Source organism: Haliotis cracherodii, unplaced genomic scaffold, assembly GCF_022045235.1.
Source record: "Haliotis cracherodii isolate W230 unplaced genomic scaffold, xgHalCrac1.p SCAF_3, whole genome shotgun sequence".
Taxonomy (NCBI): domain Eukaryota; kingdom Metazoa; phylum Mollusca; class Gastropoda; order Lepetellida; family Haliotidae; genus Haliotis; species Haliotis cracherodii.
Window position 1 is genome coordinate 22,040,948 of NW_027266286.1, and position 15,673 is coordinate 22,056,620.

At 38.8% G+C, this 15,673-nt stretch overlaps 1 protein-coding gene across 1 annotated transcript in view; it reads right to left on the reverse strand.

The window, feature by feature from the left end:
* Nucleotides 1-15,673, reverse strand: part of LOC139474085 (uncharacterized) — a 189,606-nt gene that overhangs the window by 17,854 nt on the left and 156,079 nt on the right. Inside the window, exons 39-42 of the mRNA XM_071256950.1 lie at nt 5,229-5,399; nt 4,620-4,713; nt 2,603-2,685; nt 382-543 (exon numbers count right to left, since the gene is read on the reverse strand). Coding sequence (XP_071113051.1) covers nt 382-543; nt 2,603-2,685; nt 4,620-4,713; nt 5,229-5,399 — 510 coding nt within the window. The remainder of the gene's footprint in view (nt 1-381; nt 544-2,602; nt 2,686-4,619; nt 4,714-5,228; nt 5,400-15,673) is intronic.

Sequence of the window (15,673 nt, forward strand, 5' to 3'; positions counted from 1 at the left end):
GTCTAAGACTGATCTTACATTAGGTCTGAGACTGATCTTACATTAGGTCTAAGCTGATCTTACAATAGGTCTAAGACTGATGTTACATTAGGTCTAAGTCAGATCTTACATTAGGTCTAAGACTGATCTTACATTAAGTCTAAGACTGATCTTACAATAGGTCTAAGATTGACATTACATTAGGTCTAAGCTGATCTTACATTAGGTCTAAGACTGATCTTACATTAGGTCTAAGACTGATCTTCCACTGATCTAAGACTGATCTTACATTAGCTCTAAGACTGATTTTACATTGGGTCTAAGCTGATCTTACATTAGGTCTAAGACTGATCTTACATTGGGTCTAAGCCGATCTTACATTAGATCTAAGACTGATCTTACCCTACACGAGCACCTCTTGCAGGGGTCTGGCTGGAAGGACTGTCCATTCCTGTACAGCGTGTCCTCGAAGAAGCAGTCGGTACACAGAGGGCAGCACAGGTCTTGGCGGGGATGTGTACACTTGACGACACACTGCTCACGCTCACACTTGACCCGACCCATCTGAGGAGGACACAGTCATGTTGTTGTAATGTGTTGAATCACATGGGCATGCTGGCCAGACCTAATCTATGTAAATGCCTCTCACTAAAGAATTCAAGAATGTTATGTCCATTGTATTAAAACAATACAAAAAAGAAAAGAAGAGTTTGCCACTAACGTGGCTATATCCCCCGCCCCTGTTGCAGAATTTATGAAAAAATTGAATCTAAACAAACCCTAACCTTTTTTAACCGAGGTGGAACTTGTCATGGAAATTGTAAAAAAAAGAAGAGTTTGGAACCTAAGTCCATCTTGTTGCCATAGAAATGTAAAAAATAAAAATTTCTAAAATTTTGAAATAGCAAAAGGCACCAGTTCAGCATGTACTTGACAGACCTGCAAAGTTTCATGAAAAAATATTGAGTGGTTTCTGAGTTATGCTTCGGAAACGAAACCTGACGGAGTGAGTGAGTGAGGGAGCGAGGTTTTATGCCAATTTTAGCAATACTCCAGCAATGTCATTAAGGGTGTGATTTTCATGAATGGATCATACAAGTGAAGTACTCTCTCCTCACAATCCTTCATTAACGTATACTATCATAATCATTTGTGTAGATCAGATGTAGAAGACTTTGGTCAATCTGTTTCATGTACCCTTTTGTTATTACCATTCAAATCTGGTTTCCACAGATATCACTAGGATGAGATCAAGCTCATAGGAGATACTGCTTCATTGAATTGCATTACTCCGAAACTAAAGGGGGCACGGGTGGCCCAGTCGTCTTAGGCGCCGCGATTCGCTGTGTAGAGTTGCATCCCTTGGGCATGCCAGAAACCTATGACTGTGGGTTCGAATCCCAGTTCGCCCCGATTATGTTTCTAGGTTTGTCAGCACCATACCCATGCTCGTGGGTTTCACTCAAGTGGTAAACGTCTGAGACCTGCATCACTTTGGGCTTTCCTCCCACATTTCGCTGACACGCCGTGATGTAATTGGAATAGTGTTAAAAGCGGCGTTAGATCCAACACGCTCACTCACTGAAACTAAAATATGCAGGCGATTGTGCCATTGGGTACAATGACATCACAATCAAAAATGATATCACTACTCCCTCAGCCACTGAAGCTCAATACTTTTATTTTTTACACTCAAGACACTGGTTACAAAGGTTTACAGACTGAAAAAAATTGAAAGAATGGTTTTGGATTTTCAATAGAATCTCACCTTGTGTCTTTTGATTTCAAATATATGTTCACTTTTAAATAAAAATGTAAGGCATGAGTAGTATTTTTTATTAACTCTTGTTGACATACAGTAAAGTACGGTTATAACAAACTCAAAGGGACTACTAATCTAATTTGTTATAACCGTAGTTCGTTATATGCATATATACAGCATAACTACAGCAAATAGTCGGGACCAAAGAGTAAGTTTGTTATATCTGTCAGTTCGTTAGAAGCGTGTTCGTTATAACCGTAGTTTACTGTATTTGATATCAAAAGACACTCAGGTAAGATTATTTATTTAATCTGTGATCAAATAACAATGATCGCTCACTCTTTGTGACACAATAATCACCAATGAGAAGTGAGTTCTGAACAAGCTGAGTATATTACAACACATTATACAAGAGGCGGGGTATATGAAATTAACACAGTCATCTAATTAAGGCAAGAATAACAAGCGTTCCACACATCCTGTGTTGAAGGTCGTGTATTCAGGTCGTAAACATAATTTGTGCCTAGTGAGGCATAGCCACCATTCCCAGTCTGGATTGACCAATCTATAAATGACCAGCGAGCTGAGGCATAAGAAACTCCATAATTATAATGATTCAATTCAAACCTAAACCATAAATATATCAAAAATTATTTTTCAAAAATCCATTTTTTCGTAATATTATTTTTTTATACCCTTTTATTCTCATTCCCTTAAATTGCCAGAATCTTGAGAAGAAATATTAATTATTAATTATTCTAAACGTTATACATATGCAGAAAGAGATATTTCTTATACAGTTATTTATTTGTTTTATGAATCCTACTAAAGTGACACTTCACTGGCCATGGGATGACCTACCTTGCATGTGCAGGTCTGGCAGTTGTCTTCGGGATGCTGGAAGCGACTGTCATCCGGGTATGTCTGGCCCAGGAACTGGCACACTGCAGCGAGAGAGGGACAATGTTATATTCTCATCTGTGAGTGAGTGAGTTGGGTTTAACACTGCTTTTAACAGTATTCCAGTTATATCGTGGCGTGTCAGCTTAATGTGGGAGGAAAGCCCGAATTGATGCAGGTCTCAGACGTTTACCACTTCAGTGATACCCACAACCACGGGTATGGTGCTGACAAACCTAGAAACATAATCGGGGCGAATCGGGATTCGAACCCACAATCATAGGTTTCTGGCATGCCCAAGACAACTGGGCCACCCATGCCCCCTCTCATCTATGAACACAAAATGCCATTTAGAAAGTGGTCAAATGTAACAAATGTTATATTTGGGATAACACCTTCTTAGTAAAGTACAGATTCTAGTACTCTTTGGATTCAAACCCGCACTGCCAGAATGAGGCACGTAATTGCCATTTACTTGCATATACAAATCTAAATGACACAGAACGGAATGAGTGTGATTCATTTGATGGGCCAAATGTTTGTAAACAAAACAACAAAGGCCTTATATATGGAGTGAGTTAGTGAGGGAGTTGGGTTTAACGCCGCTTTTAACAATATTCCAGTTATATCGCGGCGTGTCAGCTTAATGTGGGAGGAAAGCCTGAAGTGATGCAGGTCTCAGACATTAACCACTTCGGTGAAACCACGGGCACTGGTATGGTGCTGACAAACCTAGAAACATAATCGGGGCAAACCGGGATTCGAACCCACAATCATAGGTTTCTGGGGTGCCCAAGGGATGCAACTCTGCACAGCGAATCGCGGCGCCTTAGACGGCTGGGCCACCCGTGTCCCCCCCCCCCACCCCCCCACCCCCCTTTATATATGGACTATTATTACCCATGCTTACAAGACTGATAGAAAATATACTAAACTCTGGATATGGAGTAGCGCTGAAGTCACTGACTCGTCTAGTTACTATCTGCATGTGAAAGTGTGTGTCAAATATCCAAGCTTATCTTATCACATGTCCTGACATGCTAACACCAAGGCACCATGCATGCATTGTTTGATTGGCAGTTTCAGAAGTTGGTAAGTAACAGTAAAGACAAGGTACTTTATGGATGACAACTTCTCTACTCTACCATGATGCAACATTTCGGTATAGATCCTGGAACTGTTGTCAACATTTTTTTGTCAATCATTTTAAGGGTTTGTAAGTCTGTACTGTGCTGTACTGTTTCATTCTTGCTTGGGGACTGTGGGGTAGTCTCGTGGTTAAAGCGTTCACTCGTCACGCCGAAGACCCATGTTCGATTCCCGACATTGGTACAATGTGTGAAGCCCATTTCTGGTGTCCCCCGCCGTGATGTTGCTGGAATATTGCTAAAAGCGGTGTAAAACCTTACTCACTCACTCACTTTTGCTTGACAACAGTATAAGCATCTATACCACAAGAGAACTACAGAATAAAGATGTTGTCATCCATAACATGTCTTGTTTTAACCATGTATACAGACTACCATCACACTGCAGGATGGAGGAATCATACACCGCCACCGCCACCAGTATTTTCATGACAGCTGTTGTATCAGCATGATACAGTATGTCATTATGAAGGAACAATGACCATGTATTCGAGTGTGTGAGTGTGGTTTTACACCGCTTTTAGCAATATTCCAGCAATATCACAGCGGGGGACACCAGAAATGGGCTTCACACATTGTACCCATGTTGAAATGGATCCAGGCCTTAGGGACACCATTTTGGCAAAACCCAGATACACAAGTATGGTGCCAAGGAACCTGACCATGGTCATCAAATTCTAAGAACATGGAGGGCACAATAATAAATTGTGTTGTCTTAGATGACTGGGCCACCTGTCATCCCCTTCAATACAGAAATGAGAAAAAAATTACAGTTTTTTTTATTGTTTTACACGAACCTCAGACTTTGGCATTTGAAGATGATGACGTACCTGGACATGACGGGCAGCACTCTGTGGGGAGCTGGACAGGCGTCATACAGCTGACTGCTGGGCACGTGATTGTCTGACAGATGATACTACCTCCCTGACAACACATAAACATTAACATATGATTGTCTGACGGATGATACTACCTCCCTGACAACACATTAACATTGACATATCATTGTCTGACAGATGATACTACCTCCCTGACAACACATAAACACTGACATATGATTGTCTGACAGATGATACTACCTCCCTGACAACACATTGACATATGATTGTCTGACAGATCATACTACCTCCCTGACAACACATTAACATTGACATTTCATTGTCTGACAGATCATACTACCTCCCTGACAACACATTTACATTGACATGTCATTGTCTGACAGATGATACTATCTCCTTGACAACACATAAACACTGACATATGATTGTCTGTCAGATCATACTACCTACGCACAAACAAATGATTGTCAGACTATGGATGTCTAAATGATTGAAAACAAAAACAGAAAAACCATGCTATTCCCCTGACAACAAGTAAATATATGACTTCTCATTAAGAACTCTCCTAAATGTCTATTACAGGGTTACACAGTTACTTACCATGCATGTACACTGCTGGCAGGGATCCACGTCAGACACGAAGGACGCCATGTCCTTGTGAATCACACCCTCGTACAGACAGTCCAGACATTCAGGGCAGCAGCCATTGTCTCGGGCAGGGTGGCTGCACTTAGACTGACACTCTTGACGGAAACACTGCACACTCCCACCCTGAAACATTACACATCAATGAATGGTCCCTTGTTCAATAAAGAAAGAGCAAACCAACTATGCTTACTTCACATAAAATACATAGATTATCAAACAAGCAAGAGTACCATACAGATTTTACAACTTGAGTGTTAGAATTCTTGTATTTCCTGATCGAGAGGGAGTTTCATAAAATCAGTACTACACACATGTGAGAGTAATATCAATATTACCATTATTTCTTAAACTTTGAGTTCCCGTTTAGCAAAATGCCCCGATCACGACCATCATCTTCGAAAACCACTTTTGTCAAATGACATCAACAATCTTCCACTATGACGTTGGTTCAAGTATGCGTCAATCCAACCGTATGTCACAATAAGATTCACATGACGTCACTGTACACTGGTGTGCATGAAGTGATATTTGCACTTGCATAAACAATTATTATGAACTCGGTTATTTCTAACCCTATGGGTAATAAAGACAATTATCACATGCATATTCCCACCAAATATTGCACCTTTAATGAATCATTATTTTAACCAAACCTTTAACAAAAGATTGATGTCAGGTAAACAATGGAGAGTGTGTAATTTCGGGAATATTTACAAGCCATATGGCAATACTTTTGCATCAGACAATTTGTTTTATGTTTGTTTATTGTTTAATGCTGCACTCAGCAATATTACAGCTATGTGACGACAGTCTGTAAATAATCAAGTTTGCACCAGACAATCCAGTGATTGACATAATGAACATCGACCCACGTAATTGGGATATGATGACTTGCATCAACCAAGTCAGCGAGCCTGACCACCAGATCCCTTTTATCACCACTTACGACAAGAATAGTTGCCTTTTACGGCAAGCATTGGTTGCTGAAGACCTATTCTACCCCAGGTCTTCACAGGTCAGTAATCCAGTGATACCACTGCTTGTCATCTTACTTTGTTAGAAAAGTCTGAAGTGAAGATGGCATAATAGAGTAATATGTCTGGCTTAATGAAGAATTTACTCTGATGTCCAAGTCTGGCAATTATCAATCTAGCTTACTGAAGGAGGAACACAAGGCCTATGCTAATTGCTGCTGTTATTACAGCTAATTACCCCAGCTCCTGTTGTACAGCCGCCCCTGGTTCGACATAGAACCAACTGTTGCCTGATACACGTGGACTGAGAGATCAACAGGAAGCAATAAACTCATCAATGACCATTTAGGGGTCTGATAATTAAAATAATTTCTCTGCCTGGCAATAGACGAGGCTGTTTTAGAGGAAGTGTTTGAGCCTTGTGTACCCAATATGAAATTCACAGGTTATCACAGGCGTAACATCAAGCTGTGATATCATATAACTTGTGTTTAACAATTCATGTTGTTAATTTATTTATGATATTTATCAAAGATGCTGCAGTAAACATGAGATCAATTGGGTAGTTAAACAATGAAAAATGAAATATTAGTATTTTTGTAAATTAGGACCAGTTTCCTCCGTTGCATTTAAATCTTTTCAAATGACAGAGGATGTAGTCATCGAGGGGCTACACATCATTTATACATGGTAAACTATATAGAAATTTAGTATGACTACATCCACACTATACCCTACTCACAAATTTCTTCTTTGAAATAAAATTCAAAATAAAAAAAAAAACTTGGTCAATATTGTAAAGAATTGTCAGGTAACTTTTCATGTAAATGAATGTCTATCAAGAAGCCTTTTGATATAAAATCATGTGTATTTTCAATCAATCACAGCAGAACACAATATATTAATTATTAAATTTGATTTTCTTGCCATTTAAAAAATGCGAGGCTGGATTAATTATCTAAGTTTATCATTTTTAAATAAAGATTTTAAGGCATCTGTGAACATTAATAACTGTTGACAGAAGTGAAGTCTGGCATGACTGTTTAAGTGGTTATGTTATCAAGTAGAGAGTGAGTGGGTATGGTTTAGACCATATTTAGCAATATTCCAGCAATATGATGATTGGGGCACCAGCAATGGGCTTCACACATTTTACCCAGGGGGATCAAGTAAAGAAAGATGCGGGATACACACAACATAATGTGATGCTGGCAGCTGAAGAACTAAAACTTCATTTATAACAGCCTTAATTATATATTTTCAACTTTTCAAAAATTAAGGACTGGTTCATCACCAAAAATAGAAATTTTGGCTTTCTGTGTCCCCTAAAAATTTTAGGATGTCTTTTAAATTCTAAGACAAAGCTTTGCTGGCATACATAATTTATATATGATAACCTATTTCTTCTATCTTTCTTTCTGTTTATACTATACTTGTTTTACTGATTGGGATAGATCATCACTACTGTCTTCTATCACAGTCAGGCTGATGTTCATATTTTTCAGTTAAGCACATTTATTGACAGACCCTGCAGGTGGGGACATACAAATACTATAGGAACCAGACTAACAGTTTACCAATCAATTGCATTTTCTTTTCTTTATGAAAATATTTGTTTTAACTATACCAGAGTTATATATATTTTTCATTTTATGTCATAACAGCTGCAAAAGTTGAAAATGAATCCCAGTCAAAAGATTATGGTTTATCTACTTTTTCTAAAACTGAAACTGAAACTGAAACTGAAACTGAAACTGAAACTGAAACTGAAACTGAAACTGAAACTGAAACTAAAATTAAGAAAGTAAATTAAAAAAAACATAGGAAGAAATGTTTGGTTAAGGTAAGCATCAAAGGAAGTCATTATCTAACACCAATTAGCAAATCTAGTTTATGACTTCGGGTATTCAGGTTTACAGGCAACTGTAAAACATGGCTAGTCAATAAAACATGGCTAGTGAATAAAAGTCCTGACACTATACGTCTCAGCTCCTGTATCAGGCCATGATAAGAAACTAGCAGACAGTGATGCGGACTGTGCTGTGCATATTGTCGTCACTGATACAAATCACGCTTCTGGAGGTAACGGTCTGGTGGCAGTACCACACCCGTAAATATATTCAACATCTGTCAGAAGAAAAGTTATCAAGCTATCATACCCAATATAAAAGAATCCTCCCCTACACTTGAGATGTGGTACCCACTGTCTGAAGACCAAGTCATGACCAGTATCGGTAAGTTGCGATCCTTGAAACGGCTGATTCGTAAAATAACATGAAATATATTTACCTCAACAGCTCTCAGGACAAAGTTGACACAATTTATGGATAACAACTTCTTTAATTACTGTAAAGGCGACGTTTCGGTACAGATCCTTATACCGTTGTCAAGCAAGGAGTTGTTGTCCATAAGTTGTGTCTACTTCTAAGTACTGCTTTTCAAACAATTAGTACTTAGGACAATAACATCTAGCTGCTTGTCAACCTGCATTTGACCAAATCCCATTTATCTGACAATCTCCTATCATTAACAGCTTAACATTACAGTTAAAACGTCTAACATGAAAAAAACATTTGTGTGCAATTCCCTAAATGTTCAAACTTCAAACACACAGTTATAGTATTTATTTTAAACAAAACATTACGAAAGGGTCTAGTAGTCTTCACCACAAAGAATTGTCGTACATACCTGGAAAGCCATCTAAACTTAACAAGGCACTGTGTGTATAATTACAGACTGAAGCTGACTGGCTGCTTACACCACAGCTACTGTACAAGCAGAATAGTAGGATTAACCAACTAGTTAAATAAACAACACAGACTAAACCCATCCCCCTGTAGAAGACCTATAGCCTATCATCACCCAAGCTAATCTGCTTGCTAAACCCATCCATCACTAAAATCACTGGCTTATGGGGATCTGTCTTCATCCCATCCAAGAAGTAAACAACATTTACAGTATCTTTTCTTTTGTAAATAAATATTTTATATTTCAATGACTGAATCAGCAGTCTGCATTGTCACTGTCCCCGTTCCTCTATCCCATGGTCAGGGCTTGTCTGACTTTCACATGCATGAGGCAGACATTTTATCACAATATGTCCAAACATTCAAATATACAATCTGAGAGAAAAAAACTTAAAAAACTGTAGATAGCAGAACCAGTAAGTTCTTCGTGCAAATGATGAATTTGATAACATTTTCATGATGATGAAATGAATCCCCAAAACATTTTTTGATAATTTGACGACTTATACACTTTTCTTAAAGATGTCAGGTTATGCTTTAGGTAAATGCCTTTAAAATAAAATAAAAATACAAAATAATGTAAAAAACAGCAGATGATTTATATTTAGGACAGGCTCATTTGTCAAAACTAGATGTTTTTGGACTTCAAAACATTCTTTATGTTCCAAGATTTCCATATCATACATACTATACATTGTTTACACATTAATTGTAAAATATAAATATATTCTATTTACTAATTATTTTCACGGATTTGTCATCGATGAATAAAATGAAAAATTTGTTTGGCAAGAGTTGAAAGTGAATTCCACAGTTACAAGACTATGTTGGTTTTTTTATTTTTCCTAAAATTGGAATTTAAACTAAAACCAACACTCAAATATTTTTTTTAAAAATGTGAGATGCTGATTCTACCAGGGAACAAATGGTGTAGAGAAGCACCATAGTAAGGCATTATCTAACATCAAGTAACCAATCTATTTTATGACCAGGGTATTCAGGCTCACAAACAACTGTGAAACATAGCTAGTCAATAAAAGTCCTTCATAAAGCCCTGACATTATACACCGTAGTTCCACTATCAGACCATCATAGGAAGCTAGCAGGACATGATGACTGTGCCACTGTATATTGGTGTTCCTGATGTCATTTAGTGGACCAGCTTCTGTCTCAGGTAATATATTTAACATAGAATCTGGCAGACACCACAGAGAAATATATTCAACATGTTAGAGAAGGTATCAAGTAAGATAATACCAAATATAAAGGTACATACTCTTACATTTGTGTTGTGGTAGTTACAGACAGATCAAGTCATGACCAATATCGGTAAGTTGCAGTTCTTAGAGAAGGTGATTCATTAAATAATATTTTATGAAACATATTGATCTTAAGAGCTCTTAGGACAGTAAAATCTACTTAACATTTTTGTGCAATTTCTTTAAGGTTCAAACACAAAGAAATCATATGGTATGTTTTTAAAAATAACTGTTGTAAATACCTAGAGACATTTCAGTTTTTTCTTTGCACAATGAAGCTTTTCAAGACACTGTGTGTATAATTACAGACTGAGGCTGACTGGCTGCTTACACCACAGCTACTGTACAAGCAGAATAGTAGGATTAACCAACTAGTTAAATAAACAACACAGACTAAACCCATCCCCCTGTAGAAGACCTATAGCCTATCATCACCCAAGCTAATCTGCTTGCTAAACCCGTCCATCACTACAATCACTGGCTTATGGGGATCTGTTTTCATCCCATCCAAGAAGTAAACAACATTAACAGTATCTTTTCTTTTGTAAATAAATATTTAATATTTCAATGACTGAATTAGCAGTCTGTGTTGTCATTGTCCCCGTTCCTTTACTGCATGGTTGGAGCTTGGCTGACTTTCACATATGCAGACAGTTTTCACAACATGTTCAGTGATTCAGAAAAACACTTTGTGAAAAAATTTACTTACAGAGTAAAAAATAACACAAAGAGCATGACTTTTGGTTAGAACCAGTGCACTTATTATGTAAAAAAGCAACCATTTTCAATCAGATTATACATAGAGAATAAATAAAAAATCAACAAATAGTTTACCCTGGTTGTAGGGGTTTTCCAATAATTAATCTTCGGTGTTAATTTCTACATGCAACATATCAATATTAATGTTGATCATTTAAAAAATACAATCACCATAAAAAAATTTAAGAAATTTAACCAACCAGACTTATAGTTTCTTCTTTTTTTTTTGTTATTGATTTCAACTACTTGCATTCTACATGTCGTGTGTAACACTTTTAATTTAAAAAAACTGGAAGAGAATAACCAATGTTGGTTATCTACCAAAACAGATTCAATTTGGTGTAAAGAGTAAAATAGTTGTGAAAGTTATAGAAATGGGTTCTTTATAACATATGCAAAATGTTAATTAAATATACATATATATTGTTTGAAGGATCCATTTACATTAAGAAAATTATATTTCTGAAATTAATGTTTCATCTGTTTTCCAAAGACATCAATAACCATTTTCAATCTGAATTCAACACTTGCTGTAGAACAAACACTGCAACAGTACTTGAGTACACAAACACCATTTTGCCACCTCCTCCAACAGACAAACAAGTCTTAATCTAAATTTTAAAATATTTCCCATTGTAGCTTAAACCAAAGTAACCCAGTGCCACCTAAACAGAGACCTGTTGTTTGGTAGTTGTCTGAAACAACAGCCCCTGCCCACAAGCCTGGAGATGAGCCAGTGTTGTCTGAGAATTGTACCACTCCCTGCCCACAAGCCTGGAGATGTGATTCTGTGAGCCTGCTCCCAGTGACAATACCTTCTTGGAGGACCCAGTTTACCCTGATTAATCCAGACAATACCTTGTAAGGGCAGGCCACATACACTAATTAGTCAAAACAATGGCCCAGCCACCCTGTTGAGGACATACTGTCAGCTCGTTAACAAGCTGGGGCAGCTTGCTCCTATGTGTACTGTGGTGTGCTGTCACAACACATTCTGCCCCTTACAAGGACCCTATTTGGCCCCTATTCTGCCCTAATCCACTGTCACAACTCCAGCACACTGAGCAATACCCATCAGGGCCCAGGTTGGGTGACAACTCAATGTCAGCCCCTGGGTATATAGGCTCTGGGAGTGGGTTGGCAACTCAGTTCACTCTCTGCCACCATCTGACAACAGTTCAGCCTACACTGGCACCAAGTCGTGTACAAGCTAACACAGAGCAACAGGAGCAAGCATGGAAGGTGGTGGGCACAGTTTAGAGAAATTTCAACTACCTCAGTAATTATGTAAGGTAGGGATTTTAATCAATATAATTTTTATGTGCATATCATGAAGCACTGCTAGTAAATTCAATATTGGAAGAGTAAGAAATTCAGAATTTTTGTCATTTTTGAATTTTTTTCAACATACTTCATAGTCATAGTTATCATCAAAGTCTATTCGAGTATTTGATAGTGCTTCTGAACTCGGTCTTGTTGTGCAATCTAACATTGCCACGTATCCGAGTATCTGATTGTGCTTGTGAATCATAACAACTAGCACTTCCAGATGCTGGGGTTCAAAGCAGTCCTTCACAACTGGCATCCAGTAGTTCTTATTCCAAGAAGCTCCATTTCTCACAAGTTCCAAATTTCTTTCCAGTCCTGGTATCGTCTTGTGCAACTACTAGCACTTTATGATGCTAGGATTTGAAGAGAAAGCACTTCTACAGCTGCTACTTGTAACACTATTCTTCTGTTCTCTCGTATCTTTCTTGTGATGACTAGTTCAATGTTATCACAGTTTGATACTGGGGTACTGGGGAGTACTTTTCTTCATCTGACTCTTGCTTACTTTGGATCCTGGTATCATCTAGTGCAAGTTGAAGACAACTACTAGCACTTTTTGATGCTAGGATTCTTGGTTAGCATTGCCCACATCCCTAGACCAAGCCTTACAGTCTACAAGCAACAGATCACAAGCAGATTTCTCTTCTCTGGTATCATTCCCGTGATGGCCATTGGCATGTGCTATCACAGTATGATACTGGGGTAAGGAAGTGTCCCTCTCGTCCACTCCTCCATCCTCACAATCTATCATTGCCACGTATCCGAGTATCTGATTGTGCTTGTGAATCATAACAACTAGCACTTCCAGATGCTGGGGTTCAAAGCAGTCCTTCACAACTGGCATCCAGTAGTTCTTATTCCAAGAAGCTCCATTCCAAATTTCTTTCCAGTCCTGGTATCGTCTTGTGCAAGTGTAGAAAGCCACTAGCACTTTATGATGCTAGGATTTGAAGAGAAAGCACTTCTACATTTCCTACATCTACTTGTAACACTATTCTTCTGTTCTCTCGTATCTTTCTTGTGATGACTAGTTCAATGTTATCACAGTTTGATACTGGGGTACTGGGGAGTACTTTTCTTCATCAGACTGTTGCTTACTTTGGATCCTGGTATCATCTAGTGCAAGTTGAAGACAACTACTAGCACTTTTTGATGCTAGGATTCTTGGTTAGCATTGCCCACATCCCTAGACCAAGCCTTACAGTCTACAAGCAACAGATCACAAGCAAATTTCTCTTCTCTGGTATCATTCCCGTGATGGCCATTGGCATGTGCTATCACAGTATGATACTGGGGTAAGGAAGTGTCCCTCTCGTCCACTCCTCCATCCTCACAATCTTACATTGCCACGTATCCGAGTATCTGATTGTGCTTGTGAATCATAACAACTAGCACTTCCAGATGCTGGGGTTCAAAGCAGTCCTTCACAACTGGCATTCAGTAGTTCTTATTCCAAGAAGCTCCATTTCTCACAAGTTCCAAATTTCTTTCCAGTCCTGGTATCGTCTTGTGCAAGTGTAGAAAGCCACTAGCACTTTATGATGCTAGGATTTGAAGAGAAAGCACTTCTACATTTCCTACAACAGCATCTACTTGTAACACTATTCTTCTGTTCTCTCGTATCTTTCTTGTGATGACTAGTTCAATGTTATCACAGTTTGATACTGGGGTACTGGGGAGTACTTTTCTTCATCTGACTCTTGCTTACTTTGGATCCTGGTATCATCTAGTGCAAGTTGAAGACAACTACTAGCACTTTTTGATGCTAGGATTCTTGGTTAGCATTGCCCACATCCCTAGACCAAGCCTTACAGTCTACAAGCAACAGATCACAAGCAAATTTCTCTTCTCTGGTATCATTCCCGTGATGGCCATTGGCAGGTGCTATCACAGTATGATACTGGGGTAAGGAAGTGTCCCTCTTGTCCACGCCTCCATCCTCACAATCTAACATTGCCACGTATCCGAGTATCTGATTGTGCTTGTGAATCATAACAACTAGCACTTCCAGATGCTGGGGTTTAAAGCAGTCCTTCACAACTGGCATCCAGTAGTTCTTATTCCAAGAAGCTCCATTTCTCACAAGTTCCAAATTTCTTTCCAGTCCTGGTATCGTCTTGTGCAAGTGTAGAAAGCCACTAGCACTTTATGATGCTAGGATTTGAAGAGAAAGCACTTCTACATTTCCTACAACAGCATCTACTTGTAACACTATTCTTCTGTTCTCTCGTATCTTTCTTGTGATGACTAGTTCAATGTTATCACAGTTTGATACTGGGGTACTGGGGAGTACTTTTTTCTTCATCTGACTCTTGCTTACTTTGGATCCTGGTATCATCTAGTGCAAGTTGAAGACAACTACTAGCACTTTTTGATGCTAGGATTCTTGGTTAGCATTGCCCACATCCCTAGACCAAGCCTTACAGTCTACAAGCAACAGATCACAAGCAAATTTCTCTTCTCTGGTATCATTCCCGTGATGGCCATTGGCATGTGCTATCACAGTATGATACTGGGGTAAGGAAGTGTCCCTCTCGTCCACTCCTCCATCCTCACAATCTTACATTGCCACGTATCCGAGTATCTGATTGTGCTTGTGAATCATAACAACTAGCACTTCCAGATGCTGGGGTTCAAAGCAGTCCTTCACAACTGGCATTCAGTAGTTCTTATTCCAAGAAGCTCCATTTCCAAATTTCTTTCCAGTCCTGGTATCGTCTTGTGCAAGTGTAGAAAGCCACTAGCACTTTATGATGCTAGGATTTGAAGAGAAAGCACTTCTACATTTCCTACAACAGCATCTACTTGTAACACTATTCTTCTGTTCTCTCGTATCTTTCTTGTGATGACTAGTTCAATGTTATCACAGTTTGATACTGGGGTACTGGGGAGTACTTTTCTTCATCTGACTCTTGCTTACTTTGGATCCTGGTATCATCTAGTGCAAGTTGAAGACAACTACTAGCACTTTTTGATGCTAGGATTCTTGGTTAGCATTGCCCACATCCCTAGACCAAGCCTTACAGTCTACAAGCAACAGACCACAAGCAAATTTCTCTTCTCTGGTATCATTCCCGTGATGGCCATTGGCATGTGCTATCACAGTATGATACTGGGGTAAGGAAGTGTCCCTCTCGTCCACTCCTCCATCCTCACAATCTAACATTGCCACGTATCCGAGTATCTGATTGTGCTTGTGAATCATAACAACTAGCACTTCCAGATGCTGGGGTTCAAAGCAGTCCTTCACAACTGGCATCCAGTAGTTCTTATTCCAAGAAGCTCCATTTCTCACAAGTTCCAAATTTCTTTCCAGTCCTGGTATCGTC